Here is a 17,595-nt window from a genome sequence, read left to right as displayed (position 1 = left end):
TGCAGGGACCTACCCTTCCCCCCTCCATGCCCTGAGAAACCTGGGGTCCCAGCCTTGGGGCAGCGCCAAGCAGCGGGGTGGGGCAGCCCTGTCCCTGTCCTGCCTGCTAGATGTAGATGTTTTCCAGAGCAGGGCCGCAGCTTCTTCCCTTGCAGGCGGCTGGCGGGAAGCTGAGGTGTGACCCAGGGTTGTGGGGTGGGGGATCTGGAACAGGAGGCTAAGGCTGGGGTGGTGGGTGGGCAGGAAGAACCCCAGAGCAGACAATGGTGAAATCCAAGCCTTCTCCCACCCACGCCCCTACACGCACAGATGCAGCCCTGCCTGCCTGCCTTTGGCCTCGCCCGGGCCCCTGCCCAGTCTCTGCCCCTCTGGGGTCTCACTTTGAGGTTTGGGTTGTGGCTCTGTCCTCTGCACTTCCCAGCATTCCCCTCTGCCCGGGCTTCTTGCCCTGTGGACAGACGCACAGACACACAGACAGCGCAGGCGACTGTGTCGGTCTCCACCCTGTCCTTGACCTGCTGTGTGAGTGATCTTTGGGTGAGGAGGGGACAAGGGCCTCTTCCTTGCAGGGCAGTTGTGAGGTTTACAGAGATGAGGCTTAGGCACAGTATTGGGTAAATGCTGGCGATGCCAGGTGAAATCCAGGGGTCTCAGGCACACAGGCCTGGGCCCCAGGATGCAGGTGCCATTGCTACCTCCATCTGTGGGCCAAGAACCCAGGTTCCCGAGGCAGCGGGCTTCCCACACCTGGAACTACCAGGGCTTCTCCTGGGTAGCCCTGGGTTTGGTTCCTGGGATTCTTACTCCTGGCACCGCCCCCCCGGCTCCACGTCTTGCCTGGGTGGCTGCAGGCACCGCCTGCCACTGCCCTATTAAGGACTCCACCATGTGTCGTAGATTACTTTTATTTTCCACGATGACACCTCACTAGGAGGAAAGCCGTCCCTGGGGTCTCTTAAAAGACAGCTCCTATTCAAGATGAGAGAAGTTAAGGAAAACGCCGGCGCTGCAGCCGCCGCCGTGGGGGCCGCGAGAGACTGGGCCCGGCTCTGGGGTGCAGGTCCTTCCACACTGGGGTCAGTTTTAGGGAGTCAAGATAGACTTGAGAGGCCGAGGGCTGTGGGCAGCGTGGGGCACATTAGGGGACAGAGGAGCCCAAGGTGGGTCAGGAGAGCACCAGTGGGCAGCGTTCACCACACCCTTCGCCAGGTGGCATCCTGGCCTTTGGCCCACATGGGAGCACCTCCTGTTGGGAGGTGGTGACACCCAGTGTGTGTGTTCGTGCACCCCTGCGGCGTCCTGGTGTCCCTGTGCTGGTGGGTCCACAAGCCGGGGTAGGGGCTCTGGGTGCCTGCAGCAGAAAATGTGCTGGGAGGGTGTGGGGCCCCGCAGGGGTGGGGTGGGTGGGCCACAGAGAAGCCATGCTAGGGAATGAGTGGGTGTGGCCCAGTGACCTGACCTGCAGACACATCCCTAGCAGCAGGGTTAGCACAACCAAGGCTCAGGTGCGGCGGGCCTGTACTCTGTGTGTGCGCGCACATCTGTGTGTGTATGTGTGTGTGTGTGCGCGCGTCTGCGTGTGTGTGTGTGCATCTGTGTGTGTGCACGCTTCTGCGTGTGTGTGTGTGTGTCTACGCGTCTGCGTGTGTGTGTGTCTGCATGTGTGTGTCTGTGCGTCTGCGTGTGTGTGCGTGTCTGCGTGTGTGTGTGTGTGTCTGCGTGTGTATGTATGTGCATCTGTCTCTGTGTGTCTCTGCATGTGTGTGTGTGTTTCTGTGTTTCTGTATGCATATGTGTGTTTCTATGGGCGTGTGTGTCTCTGCGTCTCTATGCATGTGTGCATCTGTGTTTCTGTATGCATGTGTGTGTTTCTATGGGCGTGTGTGTCTCTGCGTCTCTATGCATGTGTGTGTCTGTTTCTGTATGCATGTGTGTGTCTTTGTGTGTTTCTGTATGCATATGTGTTCCTGTGTCTGTGTCTTCTGCTTTGGTATGTGTGCTGTGCATGTGTCCTTGCTCCTGGTCTGTATGCATGTTTGTCTGTGTTTCTTATGCATGTGTGTCTGTGGTTTATGCATGTGTGTGTCTGTTTCTGTATGCATGTTTCTGTGTTTCTGAGCATGTTTGCTCTGTGTGTTTTTGATATTCATGGTTGTTCGTGTGTCTGTGGTGTCTCTGTAGGAGTGCATGTCGAGGTCCCTGAGTCCACCCCAGTGCTCCAAGCCTGCAGTCGGCCTCCCTGGGAGGGTGTTCAAACCCAAGTGTTCAGCCTCTCCCAGGAGGGCTGTGGTCTGGAGCTCGGGAGATGCACCTTCTGGGAGCCTGCACTGTGGTGCAAGGAACCCGCAGCCCTGGAGGTGCTGGGGCGAGGCCCCTGAGCTCAGGTGGGACTGGGGTAGGGAGGCGCTCACCCTGGCTGAGGGGCAGGGTCAGTGGGGGCACTCCCAGCAGCCCTGAGTGGCGAGGGGCCTCAGGGGCCCAGGAGCGGGGCAGCGGCTCCAGGATGGCTCTAGGGCCTCTGCGTACAGCAAGGGGCAGGGGAGCCTCACCTGGAGCCTGGGGCGCGGTCATCTTGATGGCAGCGTTAATTGAGCCCCTCCTGTGTGTGGACACTGTGCTGGGTGCTCTGAGTGTGTCAGTTCATTAGGGCCACACAGAGGCCTCCATTGTCACCTCATCCCACTTTGGAGATGTAGAAACTGAGGCACAGGCAGGCCAGGTGGACGTGCCCAGGTCACAGCTGTGCGTGGCTGCTCACAGCCTGGGCATCGGGTGGGAGCAGCTTTCACTGTCCAACCCCCACAGCAGCTGCAGGTAGGGGATGAGGGCACAACCCTTGGTGGGGGGATGGCATTCAGTGCAGAGTGCACGGAGGGGCGCTCAGCCTGTGTGGGTCTGGACCCTGTCACAAGCTTGGTCCGAATGCTGGGCAGAGCCCCTGGGGCAGGGACGCCATGGAGGCCCCAGCCTGAACCATCCAGTTGCAGAAATGAAGTGCAGGCCTCCCAGCCGCATTTTGGGCTGTGTTTCCTGGAATGGTGGCTGATGAGGTCCCAGGGTGGGACCGCCTGGTGACTCGCAGGCAGGTGACAGGAACACCTGCTGTCACCCACCACTGATCTGCTTCTGCCTCTCCTCCCCAGGGCTGTGCAGAAGCTCAGCTTGGCCTCCAAGCGGAAGAAGCCCCACCCACCACCACCTCCAGCCACCCGCGGCGCCTCCACCTACCCCACCGACTTCAGCGGGGTCCTGCAGCTGTGGCCGCCCCCGGCGCCCCCCTGCCTGCTCAGGGCTGCCTCCAAGACCAAGGACAACCCTGGCAGCATTGGGAAGGTAGACGCAGCCCCAAGTTCAGGGCCCTGGGTGGGGAGGCCAGGGGCGTCTGAGAAGATGCAGGAGGGGTGTTGGAGTGGAGGGGCTGCTACTTCCTTCTCTGGGTTGGATAAGAGTGGTCAGTGGGGTGCCATGGGGAGACTGAGGTCCAGGTGGCAGCGGGGAGCCTGGGAGCCTGTACTGGGCTGGGACTGAGGGGATGGGCGGGGAGTGGCGTGTCCTAGGGGTCCCAGGAGCACGTGCTAGGTTCATCGTGGGGTGGGACAGCCAGGTCACGGGGCTCCCAGGGACTAAGGGTTGGGTTTGATTCAGGGAAGCCCCTTGCGAAGGCTCCACTGAGATGCGGCCCTGAGGGGGCTGGGGGCAGGAGGGGACTCTCTGCTCTCCAGAGTCACCGTGTGCAGGCGGGCCCCTGCTGTGGGAAAGGGGGATGTGTGATAGGTTGATTCTGGTGCCGCGCCCCAGATGGGAAGGCTGCAGCCTGTGGAGGGCACAGGGTCTCCATCAGTGATAGGACAGGCTGGCTCCTGGCTGCCCCTGGAGCTCTGAGCCTGGGGCCTGTGGCTTGCTGGTTGTGCCCTCCAAGTCTTGGAGAAATATCTGCCCCTGGCCGGATGGTGGCCCTGCCTTCTGCTGGGAGCTGGCAGTGCCTGGTTCATGGGCCCATGGAGTGAGGCAGGCTCTCCGTGCCCATAGAGGGTGGGAAGCCAGTCACACAGCTCTGTGTGTGCCCCCTGTGGCTTTTTCCCGCCCCTCTGCCTGCTGTGCAGCCAGCCCCCTCCCGCCCAGCACCCCGAAAGCACTGTCTGGCGCCTCCAGGCGCAGAGGAGGTCTTGGAGGCTCTGTGCCCCACATGGGCCATCAGGCTCCGTGCCTTTCTGGACTCAGTTGGACCACGATTCCCAGGGGTTCAGCTCCCCAGGGACAGGGTCTGGAGGGGACGCTGTGCCCACGTTGGAGACCCCCTGACAGAAGGCCCCTGTCCCTGGGTCTGGGGCTGCCACAGGCCCCTCCCACTGCCCTAACTGCACTGGGTCTAGGGTGCCAGGAGCACCCCCCGCCCCTGCGGTCCTGGTGAAAGCCTCCTTGACCTTCACAGCTCTGTAGTCCTGCAGGGGCCTCCACACCTTGGGGTTTTGTTAGAGCTCGGGAGGTGGCAGGCTAGTGGGAGGGTTCTGAACATGCTGGCTGTGGGGAAGGGCTTTAAATGACTGTGTGTCTGGCCCCACCCTCAGTGGTGCAGCTGTCGGGGGGCTCTGCCCCCTGCCCGCCCAGTGATGTAGTGAGGATTGTACTTGCAGCCCCCGGAATACTAATTTCAGTGACTTGAGCCCCCCAGTCTCTCCAGGCCAGTCCTGGCCTGACCCAGTCCTGACCCTGGGTCTTCCCCACCCTTAACAGTTAGTTGCCTTGAGACAGGGCAGGTGGGTACTGTGGGCCAGGCTGCTGCTGCCTTGGCTGTGTGGGCTGCAGAGCTGTGCTGAGAGCTGGGGAGGACGCCGAGGTCAGGTGTGGGCGGTGGTGGGCAGGCAGCATCCAAGTTCCCCACCCAGCCTGGGATCGGGGCCCTGGCTCTGGCCTGGGCCTGGCACTCAGCCTGTTTGTGCCATCCGGTTGGGGTGGGGGGCAGAGGAGTCAGCAGCTCCTTCAGGAGTCTGCAGCACTTTTCCCAGGACCCCGCGTTTCTTAGGGGACAGCTTCTGCCCCACTTCCTCCTGGGGGCAGCCTTGGCGGGGCTTCTCCCTTCTCTCCATGGTAGTCACACCCCCACCCTGCCCCAGAGCACTCAGTGCTTCCCCAGCAACAAGGAGCCCTGGGTCACCAGACTTCCAGCCCCTCCACCCTCCACACCCCCCAGCTTCCCGGGTGTTATTAGCACTAATGTCACATAGTCAGAAATGCCGCCTGAAAGGCGTTTAATATTGTCACAGAAAAGAAGTTAGATTACGTTCAATTTCTGACATTAATGTGCTACTTAAGATAATTCATCACATTGTGGTATTAAAAAAGACATCCTTGTCTGGGTGGGTGCTGAGCAGCGCCCCTCCCCCTCGCTGCCTGGGCTACCTCTCCAGAGCTAGAAGCCCTTTTTTAATGCAAAATGTGTTTTTTTTTCCTACCAGGCAGCTATTCAGTAGGGCTTTGTAATATCTGAACATTTAGGGGAGAGACTTGCTGTGCCTTCTCCTGCAAAGACCCTGTCATTTCCCCGAAGTAATGACAGGGTTCTCTCTCGGCAGACAATGGCCTGCGCTGGGACCAGGGCAGTGTGGGGCAGGCTGGATGGCCGGTGCCCCCACTGTGGGCTGCTCCATCCCCTCCTTGGGGAGGCCGGCACCCTCTCCTCCCTCCTGGTTGTGAGCTGGTTCTGGGATTAATGCCGCTGGTGGAAAGGGCGGCTGGCAGATGTTGAGAGCCAAACCTTGGGCCTCTCCACGCCACTCCTTCCCGCTAGGAATTCTCTCAAATCTGCAGAACCCATTTGGCTCCTGAAGTGGTGAGGAGTTCACGCTGGAAAAAAAATTGCCAAAAATTACCGGGAAGTGCACGTTTTCGTCTGCTTTGCGGCGGCGTCTGGAAATGAAATAGTTTTGTTCACGTTGTCAGGGGAATAAAAGAATCGATTCTCGCCTAATGGAGCCCAGGTTCTGAGTAGTACAATAGAAAAGTGTTTCTTCACGCCGCTCCCCAGAGAGCGGGCACTCCCGACTCCAGCGGCTTGCATATCAATGTGCCCCGTGCCCAGGGGGAGTAGATGGCGCCTGGTGCGAACTACCCACGGTAAACCAATTTTGCCGGCGTTATGTATGTGTCACTTACAATTAAATCCGTGAAAAATATTGGCTCTGAAATGCGTCTTGGGTAATTTGATTTACGCTGTAGTGGAGAAATCAGAGAGATCAGTGCAGAGTGGACTGTGGTGTCCTCCAGCAGGAAATGGGGCCTGTCTCCGGCCCTGCGTTGGAGCCCTGGTTCAGGGTGGCCCTCGTGTGCGCAGCCTGTGCTGCTGGGTCAGAGCCGCTGCCTCCTGGCATCGAGACACCAGATCCACCTGTGTGGGGTGTCCCTCCTGTGCATGGGTTTTGGAGTGTTTGCAGTGATTGCTCTGGGCTCCGGCATCCTGGGTCCTGCCCCTCCCTGGCATCTGTCCCCTCTCAGGGTGCTGGGGTTGGTGTCAGGATCTTCCAGTGCTTGTGTGGGGCCCAGTTTGGGATCTGTGTGTGTGTGCTTTGGAGACACCATTGCTTCTGCCCAGCACCAGGGCTGCCTGGTTCCCTGCCAGCTCGGGAGGTCAGGCTGGAAGCCCAGCCCCACCCTCAGTCTGCCCCCCCAGGCCTCAGTCTCCCCAAGCCTGCAGTGGGGCCGGTGCGACTGAGGCGTCAGAATTGGCATCTTCCCTTGGATGGGATCCTTCTTGTTTTGCCCCTCCCCGTTTGCATGTGAATGGGCTTCCCCCTGCTTTCTGCTGACCCTAGTGCGGCAGGCCACAGGGTGCCAGGGTTCGGTTCCCTCAGCTGGCCCAGGTCGGAGGCAGCCATGCCCCTGGATGGCTCCCCTGGCAGCACCAGCCTTCTGTGGCTCTCACCCCTCTGTGGCTCTCACCCCTTATCTTCCAAGTGCTCCACCTTAGCCTGGGGAGCAGCCTGCAAGGGCTGGGCCAGGGAGCTGTGCTCCTCCCTCCTGCCCTTTCCTGGACTGAGCTGCTCTGCAGGACCTGAGCATCCGTCTGTCTTTTCATGGAGGCGCCCGGAGCCTGCCGCCCCCTCATTCTCTGTGCCGCACATTGGGTGCTGACAGGCTGTGCACTGGCCTTGCCTCTCCCTGGCCCTCACTTTCTCTCTGCTCTGCTGACCTCACATGGGATCTGCTCTCGCCTGGAGCAGGGGCGCGGTGTCCACATTCCTGCGGTGGGGGTGTCAGTGTGAGGCCTGGCCCGCTGTCCCCTCCTGAGCTGGGCCCCTCCTGCCCTGTAATTAGTGGCCAGCTGGGCGGAGGCAGCTTCTCAGGTGCCGCCCGCCTCTGCCCCAGGTGAAGGTTATGCTTCGGATCTGGCCCGCACAGGGGGCCCAGCGCTCGGCCGAGGCCATGTCCTTCCTGAAGGTGGACCCTCGGAAGAAGCAGGTGATCCTCTATGATCCCACCGCCGGTCCCCCAGGCAGCGCAGGCCCCCGGCGAGCTGCCACTGCTGCAGTTCCCAAGATGTTTGCCTTCGATGCCGTCTTCCCCCAGGACTCCGAGCAGGTACGGGCAGGCGGACTGGGCGTCCTCCTGGGGGCCCGGAGCTGGGCTGCTGGCTCAGCACATGGGTTAGATCTGCGCCCGCTTTTCCGTGCAGGGTGCAGAGGAAGAGTGAGCAAGGGGGGCCCGCTGTCTGCGGCGCCTGCCAGCTTACCTCCCTCATCGACCTGGCCGGCATCCTTGGGTGTCTCCACCCGCCCCTGCTGAGGCTCTGGGCCAAGTCCACAGGGAAAGGCCTGGTTTTCCGGAGCCCGCCCTCTGGGGAAGTTTTCTGAGCAGCTGTTGGGCTCTGGGCTCTGGGGGCGCCCGGTGCTCCCTGCTCATGCTGAGCGGTGGACCGTGTGGCCGCGTGTGCATCTCTCTACGCGTGGTGGTCCGCCCTCGGCAGCTGGACTTCTGTGCTTTTCGGGTGTGTGTCTGCACGTGTCTGGCCAGTCCCTCCTGCGTGTGTCCTGGGGCCTGTTCCTGTGTGTTCTGTGCTTTCCGTGTGCACATGGGATCTGTCCTTGGTCCCAGGTGTGCAGCCCCATCTCCTTGTGGGCTGACTGCCTGCATGTGCCAGGACAGACCGGCCTCAGGTCCACAGATGTGGCAGAAGGAAGGGGCCACAGCCCCTGGGCCCTGGCACCTGCCTGATTCTCTGTGCCCCCCCAGGCCGAAGTCTGCTCGGGGACCGTGGCCGACGTGCTCCAGTCGGTGGTCAGTGGGGCTGATGGCTGCATTTTTTCCTTTGGCCACATGAGCCTGGGTAAGCGCCCTTGCCCCACCCTGGGTGGGTCCTGCTGACCACCCCCTCCCATCCTCATTATGGTGGTTGTTGGCAGCTTCTGGTGGGAAAGGAGGCTGGTTCTACACATGGGCAGTGGTGGGCATATGGGGTGAGGGGCTTGTGGAGAGGAAGCTGAACCCCTGCAGAACTGAAAGGTAGAGGGCTTAGGATGGATCCAAAGAGGCCCCTAAGATCTCAGTGCCCCTGGTTGACCCCAGGGACCCCAGGAGCCATAAAGGCTCCTTGCATGGTGTGTGGTGGGGCCTGACGCCCGCGTGGCCCCCAGGCAAGTCGTACACCATGATTGGGAAGGACAGCTCGCCGCAGAGCCTGGGCATCGTGCCCTGCGCCATCTCCTGGCTCTTCAGGCTCATCGAGGAGCGCAGGGAGAGGACGGGCACCCGCTTCTCCGTCCGGGTCTCAGCTGTGGAGGTGTGCGGGCGTGACCAGAGCCTGCGGGACCTGCTGGCCGAGGTGGCCCCTGGCAGCCTCCAGGACACCCAGTCTCCGGGAGTGTACCTGCGGGAGGACCCCGTGTGTGGGGCGCAGGTGCGCCTGCCTACTGTCCCACCTTGGGGGAGGGGGCTTGTGCTCAGCCCTGAGCTGCTGAAGACACTGCAGCCTCTGCGTTTCCTGCAGCTCCAGAACCAGAGCGAGCTGCGGGCACCCACGGCTGAGAAGGCGGCCTTCTACCTAGATGCGGCCCTGGCAGCCCGCAGCACCAGCCGAGCGGGCTGCAGCGAAGATGCCCGACGCAGCTCCCACATGTTGTTCACGCTGCACGTCTACCAGTACCGAATGGAGAAGTGCGGCCGGGGAGGAAGTAGGTGCCACGCCCGCACTCTCAGACCCCTGTGGGACGTGTGTCTGTGGAGACCCAGGCACAGGGGCCCATCATCCAGTGGCCCCTGGGGATGTCCCTGGGGTTGTCCCCTGCTTGGGCCTGGGGTGGGGCTGTGGAGCAGGGTGTGGGGGCCCCTGGCTACACCATCATTTGCTCATCTTGTGGTTCCAGTGTCCGGAGGCCGCAGCCGCCTGCACCTCATTGACCTGGGCAGCTGTGAGGCGGCATCTGGCAGGGCCGGGGAGGCTGCTGGGGGTCCCCTGTGTCTGTCCCTGTCGGCCCTGGGCAGCGTCATCTTGGCGTTGGTCAATGGAGCCAAGCATGTGCCGTACCGGTGAGTGTGGGGCCTGGGCAGGTGCCCACCAGGGTGGCCGCTTGGTGACCTGGTAAATCTGTGTCTGGTGTGTCCGGTGCTGCTGTGGTCCCCAGCTCCTCAGGGCTTTGCTCCTCCACCACCTGACAGGCCTCACTGCCCGTGGGCTGCCTGGGGCACCACGCTGTGCTGGTGCCGGAGCTGGGTGGGAACGAGACTCATCCCAGGGCTGCCCTTGGCCAGCCTTTCCCTAAGCTCCCTTCCCAAGCCCTTGGTGTCTGAACCACCTCGACCCCCAGGGACCACAGGCTCACCATGCTGCTGCGTGAGTCCCTGGCCACCGCCGGCTGCCGCACCACCATGATCGCCCACGTGTCAGATGCGCCAGCCCAGCATGCGGAGACGCTCAGCACCGTGCAGCTTGCCGCCCGCATCCACCGCCTGCGCAGGAAAAAGGCCAAGGTGCTCCCCACCTCCTGCCCAACTCATCCGGGGGCCCTCCCGGCTCCTGTGTCCACTGCAGGCCTCTGCTGGCCTGATTGGGGTGAGGGGGGGCAGCAGGTGGCCTGGAGCCTGGGTACATGTCCTGTGTGTTCTGGTGTTATGAGACTGTGCCCATGTGGCCCTCCCTGGGGGTGAGGAGCCCAGCCTGAGATCCCTGGATGCCTTGGGGCTTGCTGTATGTGGCTTGTGGTGGCCTCACTCCAGCCTGCTGCCCCTGCACAGGCCCTGGGGTGCTCAGGAGAGCCGCACCAACTCCACAGGGACTTCTTAGGGACCCATCTCTGGGGCTAGAGGGTGGTTACATGGCCCTTGGTGTGAGTCCTGGCCACTGGCCTGGGCACGCACGCTTGTCTTTTGAGCTTCCCGTTCCCTCCCGGTGTGGGGTAACACCGTTTTCTTTGTAAAGTTGCTAAGAATGGTCACTTAGGTTCTTCCCCTGAGACTCAGTACCGCTCCCAGTGTTTGGCGGGACATGGTCGGTGGTGGCTGCTGTGGTTTTCATCACGGTGACCACAGCATTGGCCCTGTGCTCTGGGGAGGGTCGGGGAAGCGGGGTTGGGATGGGATGAGTGGGTGCAGGGGAGACTGGGCTCACCAGCTCCACTTTTCTTTCCCTAGTATGCCTCCAGCTCCTCTGGTGGGGAGAGCTCCTGCGAGGAAGGCCGGGCCCGTCGGCCCCCGCACCTGCGGCCCTTCCATCCACGCACTGTGGCCCTGGACCCCGACCGCATGCCCCCCTGCCTGCCTGGTGATCCCGATTACTCCTCCAGCAGCGAGCAGTCCTGTGACACGGTCATCTATGTGGGGCCTGGTGGGGCAGCGCTGTCAGACCGGGAGCTCACCGACAATGAAGGTCCGCCTGACTTCGTGCCCATCATCCCTGCCCTGAGCCGCCACCGGCCCTCCAAGGGCCCCCGAGATGCAGACCACTTCCGCTGCAGCACCTTCGCGGAGCTGCAGGAGCGGCTGGAATGCATGGACGGCAGTGAGGGTCCCTCAGGAGGTCCAGGTGGCACCGATGGAGCTCAGGCCAGCCCTGCCCGTGGGGGCCGGAAGCCCTCGCCACCGGAGGCTGCGTCCCCCAGGAAGGCCGTGGGCACCCCGATGGCTGCCAGCACCCCTCGAGGCAGCTCTGGCCCAGACACCCACCAGGGTGCCCCTGAGCCCTGCAAGGCCACTGTCTGGGGTGACCAGAGAGAGGACGGCAGCACTCGGCCCCAGCTGGTGGTCCCGGAAAAGGCTGCAGTGAGTGGAGGCAGGAGGCCATTGCCCAGCCCGGCTCCCCCACCCCCTCAGTTGCTGGAAGCCTGCAGAACTCCAGAGGAGCCTGGGGGAGAGGGCACTGATGGAGTGGCACGGACCCCTCCCGTGGGCATGAGTGGGCAGGTGGCTGGGTCCCCGATGATTCCTGGGGCCACCTGCCCCCGCCTGGCTGCTGGCAGTTGCTGTCCGGAGCGGGGCCTGCTAACCACCACAGTGACCCTGCAGCGGCCTGTGGAGCTCAACGGCGAGGACGAGCTGGTGTTCACGGTGGTGGAGGAGCTGTCCCTGGGGGGGCTTGCCGGAGCTGGGCGGCCCACCAGCCTGGCTAGCTTCGACAGCGACTGCTCCCTGCGGGCCCTGGCCTCGGGATCCCGGCCCGTTAGCATCATTAGCAGCATCAACGATGAGTTTGACGCCTACACCTCTCAGGCCCCTGAAGGGGGGCCCCTGGAGGGGGCGGCCTGGGCCAGCAGCAGTCACGGCTCCTCCATCAGCTCCTGGCTCAGCGAGGTTAGCATCTGTACCGCCGACAGCCGTGGCCCCACGCCGCAGCCCCCCTTCAGCCCTGATGCGCTGGCAGGGCTTGACCCTGGGGGCCCCCCTGCTCTAGATGGTTCCTTGGGGGATGGCAGCTCTGGGTTCCTGGAGCCAGACAGACCTGACAGTCCCGGGCCAACCTGGGGTCCGTGCCCTGGGGAAGTGGCTGCAGTGGCCCCATCCCGACCCAGCAGGGAGCCCCAGGCCGGGCCCTCACGGGGGGCATCCGCAGCACAGACCATCCACTCCAGCCTCCCCCGGAAACCGAGGACTGCTTCTGCCACCACCCGTGTGGGCTGCACTCACCCGGGCCAGAGCCCACCTGGCTGTGGAGGCCTCTTTGAGGACCCGTGGCTGCTCCGGACAGGGGAGTGTGATGTCCAGGCAGCTTTTGCCGGCAGGGCCCCCAGCCCCACACTTGGCTCCCCCCGGCTGCCTGAGGCCCAGGCAATGCTAGCCTGTGCCCAGAGAGTGGTGGACGGGTGTGAAGTGGCAGCCAGGGCAGCCCGCAGGCCAGAGGCTGTGGCTCGGATCCCACCACTGCGAAGGGGTGCCACCACGCTGGGTGTGACAGTGCCAGCTGCGTCCTGGGGGGATGCTCCGGCAGAGGTGGTGGCCTGCTCGGGCAGCCTGAAGGCCTCCCCCACCAGCAAGAAGAGTCTGGCTCCCAAGGGGGGCTTCCTCCCGAGGCCCAGTGGGGCGGCCCCCCCGGCCCCACCCATGAGAAAGTCCAGCCTGGAGCACAGGAGCAGCCCGGCCTTGGTGCCTCCCCATGCCGTGAACCTGGCGCGTGCCGGGGCTGCCGCCGTCCTTCGAGGGGAGGAGGAGCCTAGGCCCGGCACCCGGGCTGACCACTCTGTCCCCAGGGCCACGTCCAGCCTGAAGGCCCGGGCCAGCAAGGTAGAAGCGGCACATCGTCTTGCCGGCCACGCGTCTCTGGAGCGGTACGAAGGCCTGGCGCACAGCAGCAGCAAGGGCCGGGAAGCCCCTGGGCGCCCCCCCGGAGCCGTACCCAAGCTGGGTGTGCCACCATCCAGCCCCACACACGGTCCAGCTCCTGTCTGTAGGAGCGGCGCAGCCAAGGCTGTGGGGGCCCNGGTGCCTCCCCATGCCGTGAACCTGGCGCGTGCCGGGGCTGCCGCCGTCCTTCGAGGGGAGGAGGAGCCTAGGCCCGGCACCCGGGCTGACCACTCTGTCCCCAGGGCCACGTCCAGCCTGAAGGCCCGGGCCAGCAAGGTAGAAGCGGCACATCGTCTTGCCGGCCACGCGTCTCTGGAGCGGTACGAAGGCCTGGCGCACAGCAGCAGCAAGGGCCGGGAAGCCCCTGGGCGGCCTCCCCGAGCCGTACCCAAGCTGGGTGTGCCACCATCCAGCCCCACACACGGTCCAGCTCCTGTCTGTAGGAGCGGCGCAGCCAAGGCTGTGGGGACCCCCAAGCCCCCTGCAGGTGGAGGCAAGGGCCGTAGCCTAGTGGCTGGCGGGTCGCGGGCTCTGGGGCCTTCGGTGAAGCTGTCGGCGGGTTCTGTGCCGGGCAGGAGCCCTGGCGGCCCTGTGGCTGGTCCCAGAGCAGCCCCACGGGCCGGGCCCAGTGTTGGGGCCAAGGCCGGCCGGGGTACCATCATGGGCACCAAGCAGGCGCTCCGGGCTGCTCACAGCCGCGTCCATGAGCTGTCGGCCAGTGGAGCCCCGGGCCGAGGTGGCTTCTCTTGGGGCTCAGCGGACTCGGACAGCGGCCATGACAGCGGTGTGAATGTTGGGGAGGAGCGGCCACCCCCAGGCCCGGCCCTGCCCTCACCCTACAGCAAGGTGACCGCCCCGCGGCGGCCCCAGCGCTACAGCAGCGGCCATGGCAGCGACAACAGCAGCGTGCTGAGTGGAGAGCTGCCGCCCGCCATGGGCCGCACCGCCCTTTTCCACCACAGTGGTGGCAGCAGCGGCTATGAGAGTCTGCGGCGTGACAGTGAGGCCACTGGCAGCGCCTCCTCTGCCCCTGACTCCATGAGCGAGAGTGGGGCTGCCTCCCCAGGTGCCCGCACCCGCAGCCTCAAGTCCCCCAAGAAGAGGGCCACAGGTAGGTGCGGAGGTGCACAGCCCTCTACAATTGACGGGCTTTCTGTGTGTAGCTGTGCACAGCGCTCCACAGTTTGCAGAGCTTTCTGTGTGTAGATGTGCACGGCCCTCTACAGTTTACAGGGCCAGGAGATAACTGGACAGATGGGCACAGCCTTCAAGGTCCCAGACACACACAGCCCTGAACAGTTTACAGACTTGCCTGGGGCTTTCTGTGTGTGGACGTGCATAGCCCTCTGCAGTTTATAAACACCCTGTACTTGCCCTTTTGTGGCCCCACCCTGCCCCAGGGGTCAATTCTAGTCTGTGTCAGGGCGAGCACAGGGGCAGCCCTGCACGGGTCGCCAGGCTGGGGCACTGGACTTGGTTCGGGTCCTGGGCCTTGCTGGCGAGTGTCCAGCTGCCTGGGAGGGCCCCACCAGGGCTGCCCCAAGGGACAGAACTGCTCAGATCATGGCAGGGAAAGTGGGGGCACTCTCGAGAGCTGTGGGCCTGGCTTGGGGTCGGCTCCCTCCCTGCCCTGGGCAGAGCACCAGGCTGAGGATTCCTGGACTGAACCCCTAAGGTCTCCCGGTCAAGACTTAGGCTAGCTCCTCAGCGTCCCCTCAGGGTCTGTGCCTGGATTGGGCCCCGCCTCTGCTCACCCTGTGCCCACCTCTCTGTTCCAGGTCTGCAGCGGCGGCGCCTCATTCCCGCCCCACTGCCCGACTCCTCTGCCCTGGGCCGTAAGCCCAGCCTCCCTGGGCAGTGGGTGGACCTGCCCCCGCCCCTGGCCGGCTCCCTGAAGGAGCCGTTCGAGATCAAGGTGTACGAGATCGACGACGTGGAGCGCCTTCAGCGGCCCCGCCCCACCCCGAGGGATGCCCCCACTCAGGTAGGGCTGGGGTCTGTGAGCCCTGGTGGGGAGGCCTGGCCACAGATGGCAGAGTGAGCCATCTGATGGGCTCATCAGGCCTCTGGGGCTGCGGCTGGGCAGCCCCTGACCTCACTTTCTGTCCACAGCCCTCCCAGGACACGAAGGTAAGAGCGGCTCTGCCCAGCCCAAGCCTGTGGCAGCTCTGACACTTTCCTTGGGCAGTGGGTGGGTGGGTGGGGGGTCCTGAGGCCACTGCTCCTATCTGCTGGAATTCTCCCCAGTCGTGGGGAGGGTGGTCCTAGAGCGGTGCCAGGACCCAGACAGGCATGGGTGGGCTGCCCCAGGTCCGCCCCCTGCCCGCCCTTGGAGCCCCACTGTGCCTGCCAAGGCCTGGCAGGTGAAGGGAGGCGGGGGCCACGGCAGGGCTGCTGGGGGTCTCTGGGGAGAGGGTCCCATGCCTGAGCCCCCCGCCCGGCCTGCCTCCCAGGGTCTGGCGTGTGTCAGTACAAGGCTGCGGCTGGTGGAGCGCAGGCAGCAGCGGCTACGGGAGGTGCAGGCCAAGCATGAGCACTTGTGCGAGGAGCTGGCGGAGACCCAGGGCCGGCTGATGCTGGAGCCTGGCCGCTGGCTGGAGCAGTGTGAGTCCCGCCTGCCCACGGACCCAGCCTGGCCCACCATGTGCCCTGACTCCTGCCCTCCCCTTCCCTCCCTGAGCCCCGTTGCTCTCCTGTACCTGCTCTCCCGTACCTCTTGGTGGGAAGGCTGGAAGGCAGGGTCGGCCGGGCCAAGATGCCTTTCCTGGGGCCTCTGGGGGCCAGGTGGCTGCCCCCAGCCTCGGGCCTGACACAGGTGCTCCTCCCCTCTCCTCCCCTTCCCAGTTGAGGTGGACCCGGAGCTGGAGCCCGAGTCGGCCGAGTACCTGGCGGCCCTGGAGCGAGCCACAGCAGCCCTGGAGCAGTGCGTGAACCTGTGCAAGGCGCACGTCATGATGGTCACCTGCTTCGACATCAGCGTTGCAGCCAGTGCTGCCGTCCCGGGGACGCAGGAGGTGGATGTCTGAAGCTGGGCACCAGACAGGAAGGGGCGTGCAGGGGGCTGGAGGACGGGACGTGGGACGGAGCGAGGATGTGGTGGGGGCTGCGGGAGGAGGATGCGGAGGGATTCTGTGCAGGACAGGAGTGTCGGAGAGGAGACGGAGTGTGAGGGAGGGAGGGCCGGCCACGCGATGGACAGAGCGAGGGTGCCAGAGTGACCAGAAGACCGTCACCACCCAACAGCAACGCAAGTGCCTTTGACCTTGATTTGGACTTTTCTCCCTTTTGCATTTGGTGCTACAGACTTGAGACACCAGCAGAAGTTGTGTTCAGCCCGGCCCCGCTGCGCCTGTCCGGCCCGGGGCTGGCGCCGGTTGTGTTTGCGTCCGTCTTGCCTTCTTTGCAGCCAAGCAGTTTTTGTGGAGCGGGACTTACCTGCGTACCCCAGGGGTCTTTCAGGATTCAGGATGACTTTTCTTTTACAATGGTTTCCTCTCGGCAGAGCCCGGATTGTGGGGGATCTGTGTGGGGTTCTCAACGCAGATCCATCCCGGGGTCTCTCGGGCAGGGACGGCTGACCTCGAGTCCCCTCCCTTCCCGAGAACCTGCTCTGTCCCGAGGGCAGCTAACAAGGGCTGAGCCCCAGGCACAGGTTGCCTCTTCCACGGCAGGAATTTTTACCAAAACCACAAGCAAAAAACAAAACAGACCACCACGACCGACAACAGAGATAGGGGGATAGGGTTTTGTAAAGGTTCTGTTAGGTTCATATTTTATATCATTTTCCTCAAATGCGGAATTTGCTGTGGGAATTTGAAGACAAATGATCTATGTTTTTATGGTTTTCTAGGGAAGGTGTCCTGGGGGCCAGGCTGTCTCCAGCTGTGGGAGGCCTGCTCCCTGTGGGGGGCACCCTGAGCAGGGTGGGGGGCCTTGGGAGGCGCTTCTTGCCGAATGCAGACGAGGGGTGATCCTGCCAGCGTTTGCGACGTCCCTGCACGACAGGCTCACACTTTCTGAGGATCGTGCATAGTACAGGACGTCTGAACCTTTGTACAAATGTGTAGATGACATCTTGCTACAGCTTTTATTTGTGAATTAAAGATGCATCGGTGGTTCCCACGGCTGCTGAGTTCGTTGGGTGTCGGCAGACCCCTCATGCCCTGGTGTGCTGCCCTCTGAGGGTTCCCGGGTGAGGGGCAGTAAGTGTGGGAAGGATACGTCCACGGGGACCCAGGGCTTTGGGTGCTGTGCCAGGGCCCACGATGCAGCCCCTGTGGGGCCCATGATGCCATGAGGGCCCTTCAGAGAAGGGGGAACATGACAGAGCTGGGATTCAAGCTTCCTCTCTGATCCGCTTTCTTGTTGGCTCTGCCCAGATCTTAGGGTCCCGAGGCTGGGGAAGGGAGCCAGGCTTGGGGGCTGGGCTGGTAGGAAACAGCCTTGTGTAAGCGGGCCCTGGCTCCCTTCTCTCTGGGTTATGCTATATGGGGAAGTTGAGGCAGGAGTGATCGCAGCATTTCCCTCCCAGAGTGTTATTGCCGTCCTCTGCCCCCTGCCTGCCTTTGCTCATGGGCTCAGGACCCCTGAACCACAGGAGGCCCCTCCCGGAGCAGCCTGGATGGAGGCTCTTCCCTGGAAGACTCAGGCCTGGGTCTGTCTTGGCCCTAGTTTGCTGGGTTTTCCCACGGTCAGAGGCCCCAGACCCTCTGGGGATCCCCAGCCCTTTGATTGCTCTGAGCTCATGGCCTCACCTGACCTGTACATATGTCCTCTGGGGCCACCTTAGCTGTTGCTCTGGTTGCCTTCTGGCCTCTTTGGAGTCCTGTCTGC

General features: G+C 63.5%; 1 protein-coding gene across 1 annotated transcript in view; it reads left to right on the top strand.

Moving 5' to 3' along the window:
- The window catches only part of KIF26A (kinesin family member 26A), a 40,705-nt gene extending 23,825 nt beyond the window's left edge, over positions 1 to 16,880 (top strand). Inside the window, exons 5-16 of the mRNA XM_017861915.1 lie at positions 3,144 to 3,333; positions 7,363 to 7,575; positions 8,227 to 8,320; positions 8,628 to 8,890; positions 8,981 to 9,164; positions 9,357 to 9,519; positions 9,798 to 9,960; positions 10,621 to 12,702; positions 13,039 to 13,873; positions 14,541 to 14,746; positions 15,216 to 15,366; positions 15,607 to 16,880. Of these exons, the coding sequence (XP_017717404.1) occupies positions 3,144 to 3,333; positions 7,363 to 7,575; positions 8,227 to 8,320; positions 8,628 to 8,890; positions 8,981 to 9,164; positions 9,357 to 9,519; positions 9,798 to 9,960; positions 10,621 to 12,702; positions 13,039 to 13,873; positions 14,541 to 14,746; positions 15,216 to 15,366; positions 15,607 to 15,788 (4,726 nt within the window). The 3' untranslated portion in view covers positions 15,789 to 16,880. The remainder of the gene's footprint in view (positions 1 to 3,143; positions 3,334 to 7,362; positions 7,576 to 8,226; positions 8,321 to 8,627; positions 8,891 to 8,980; positions 9,165 to 9,356; positions 9,520 to 9,797; positions 9,961 to 10,620; positions 12,703 to 13,038; positions 13,874 to 14,540; positions 14,747 to 15,215; positions 15,367 to 15,606) is intronic.
- Positions 16,881 to 17,595: the final 715 nt, after the last annotated feature.

This window comes from Rhinopithecus bieti, unplaced genomic scaffold (genome assembly GCF_001698545.2).
Source record: "Rhinopithecus bieti isolate Rb0 unplaced genomic scaffold, ASM169854v2 scaffold_61461, whole genome shotgun sequence".
NCBI classification, from domain to species: Eukaryota; Metazoa; Chordata; class Mammalia; order Primates; family Cercopithecidae; genus Rhinopithecus; species Rhinopithecus bieti.
The sequence above is the reverse complement of the archived record's forward strand: the minus strand, read 5'-3'. Positions and strand labels throughout refer to the sequence as shown.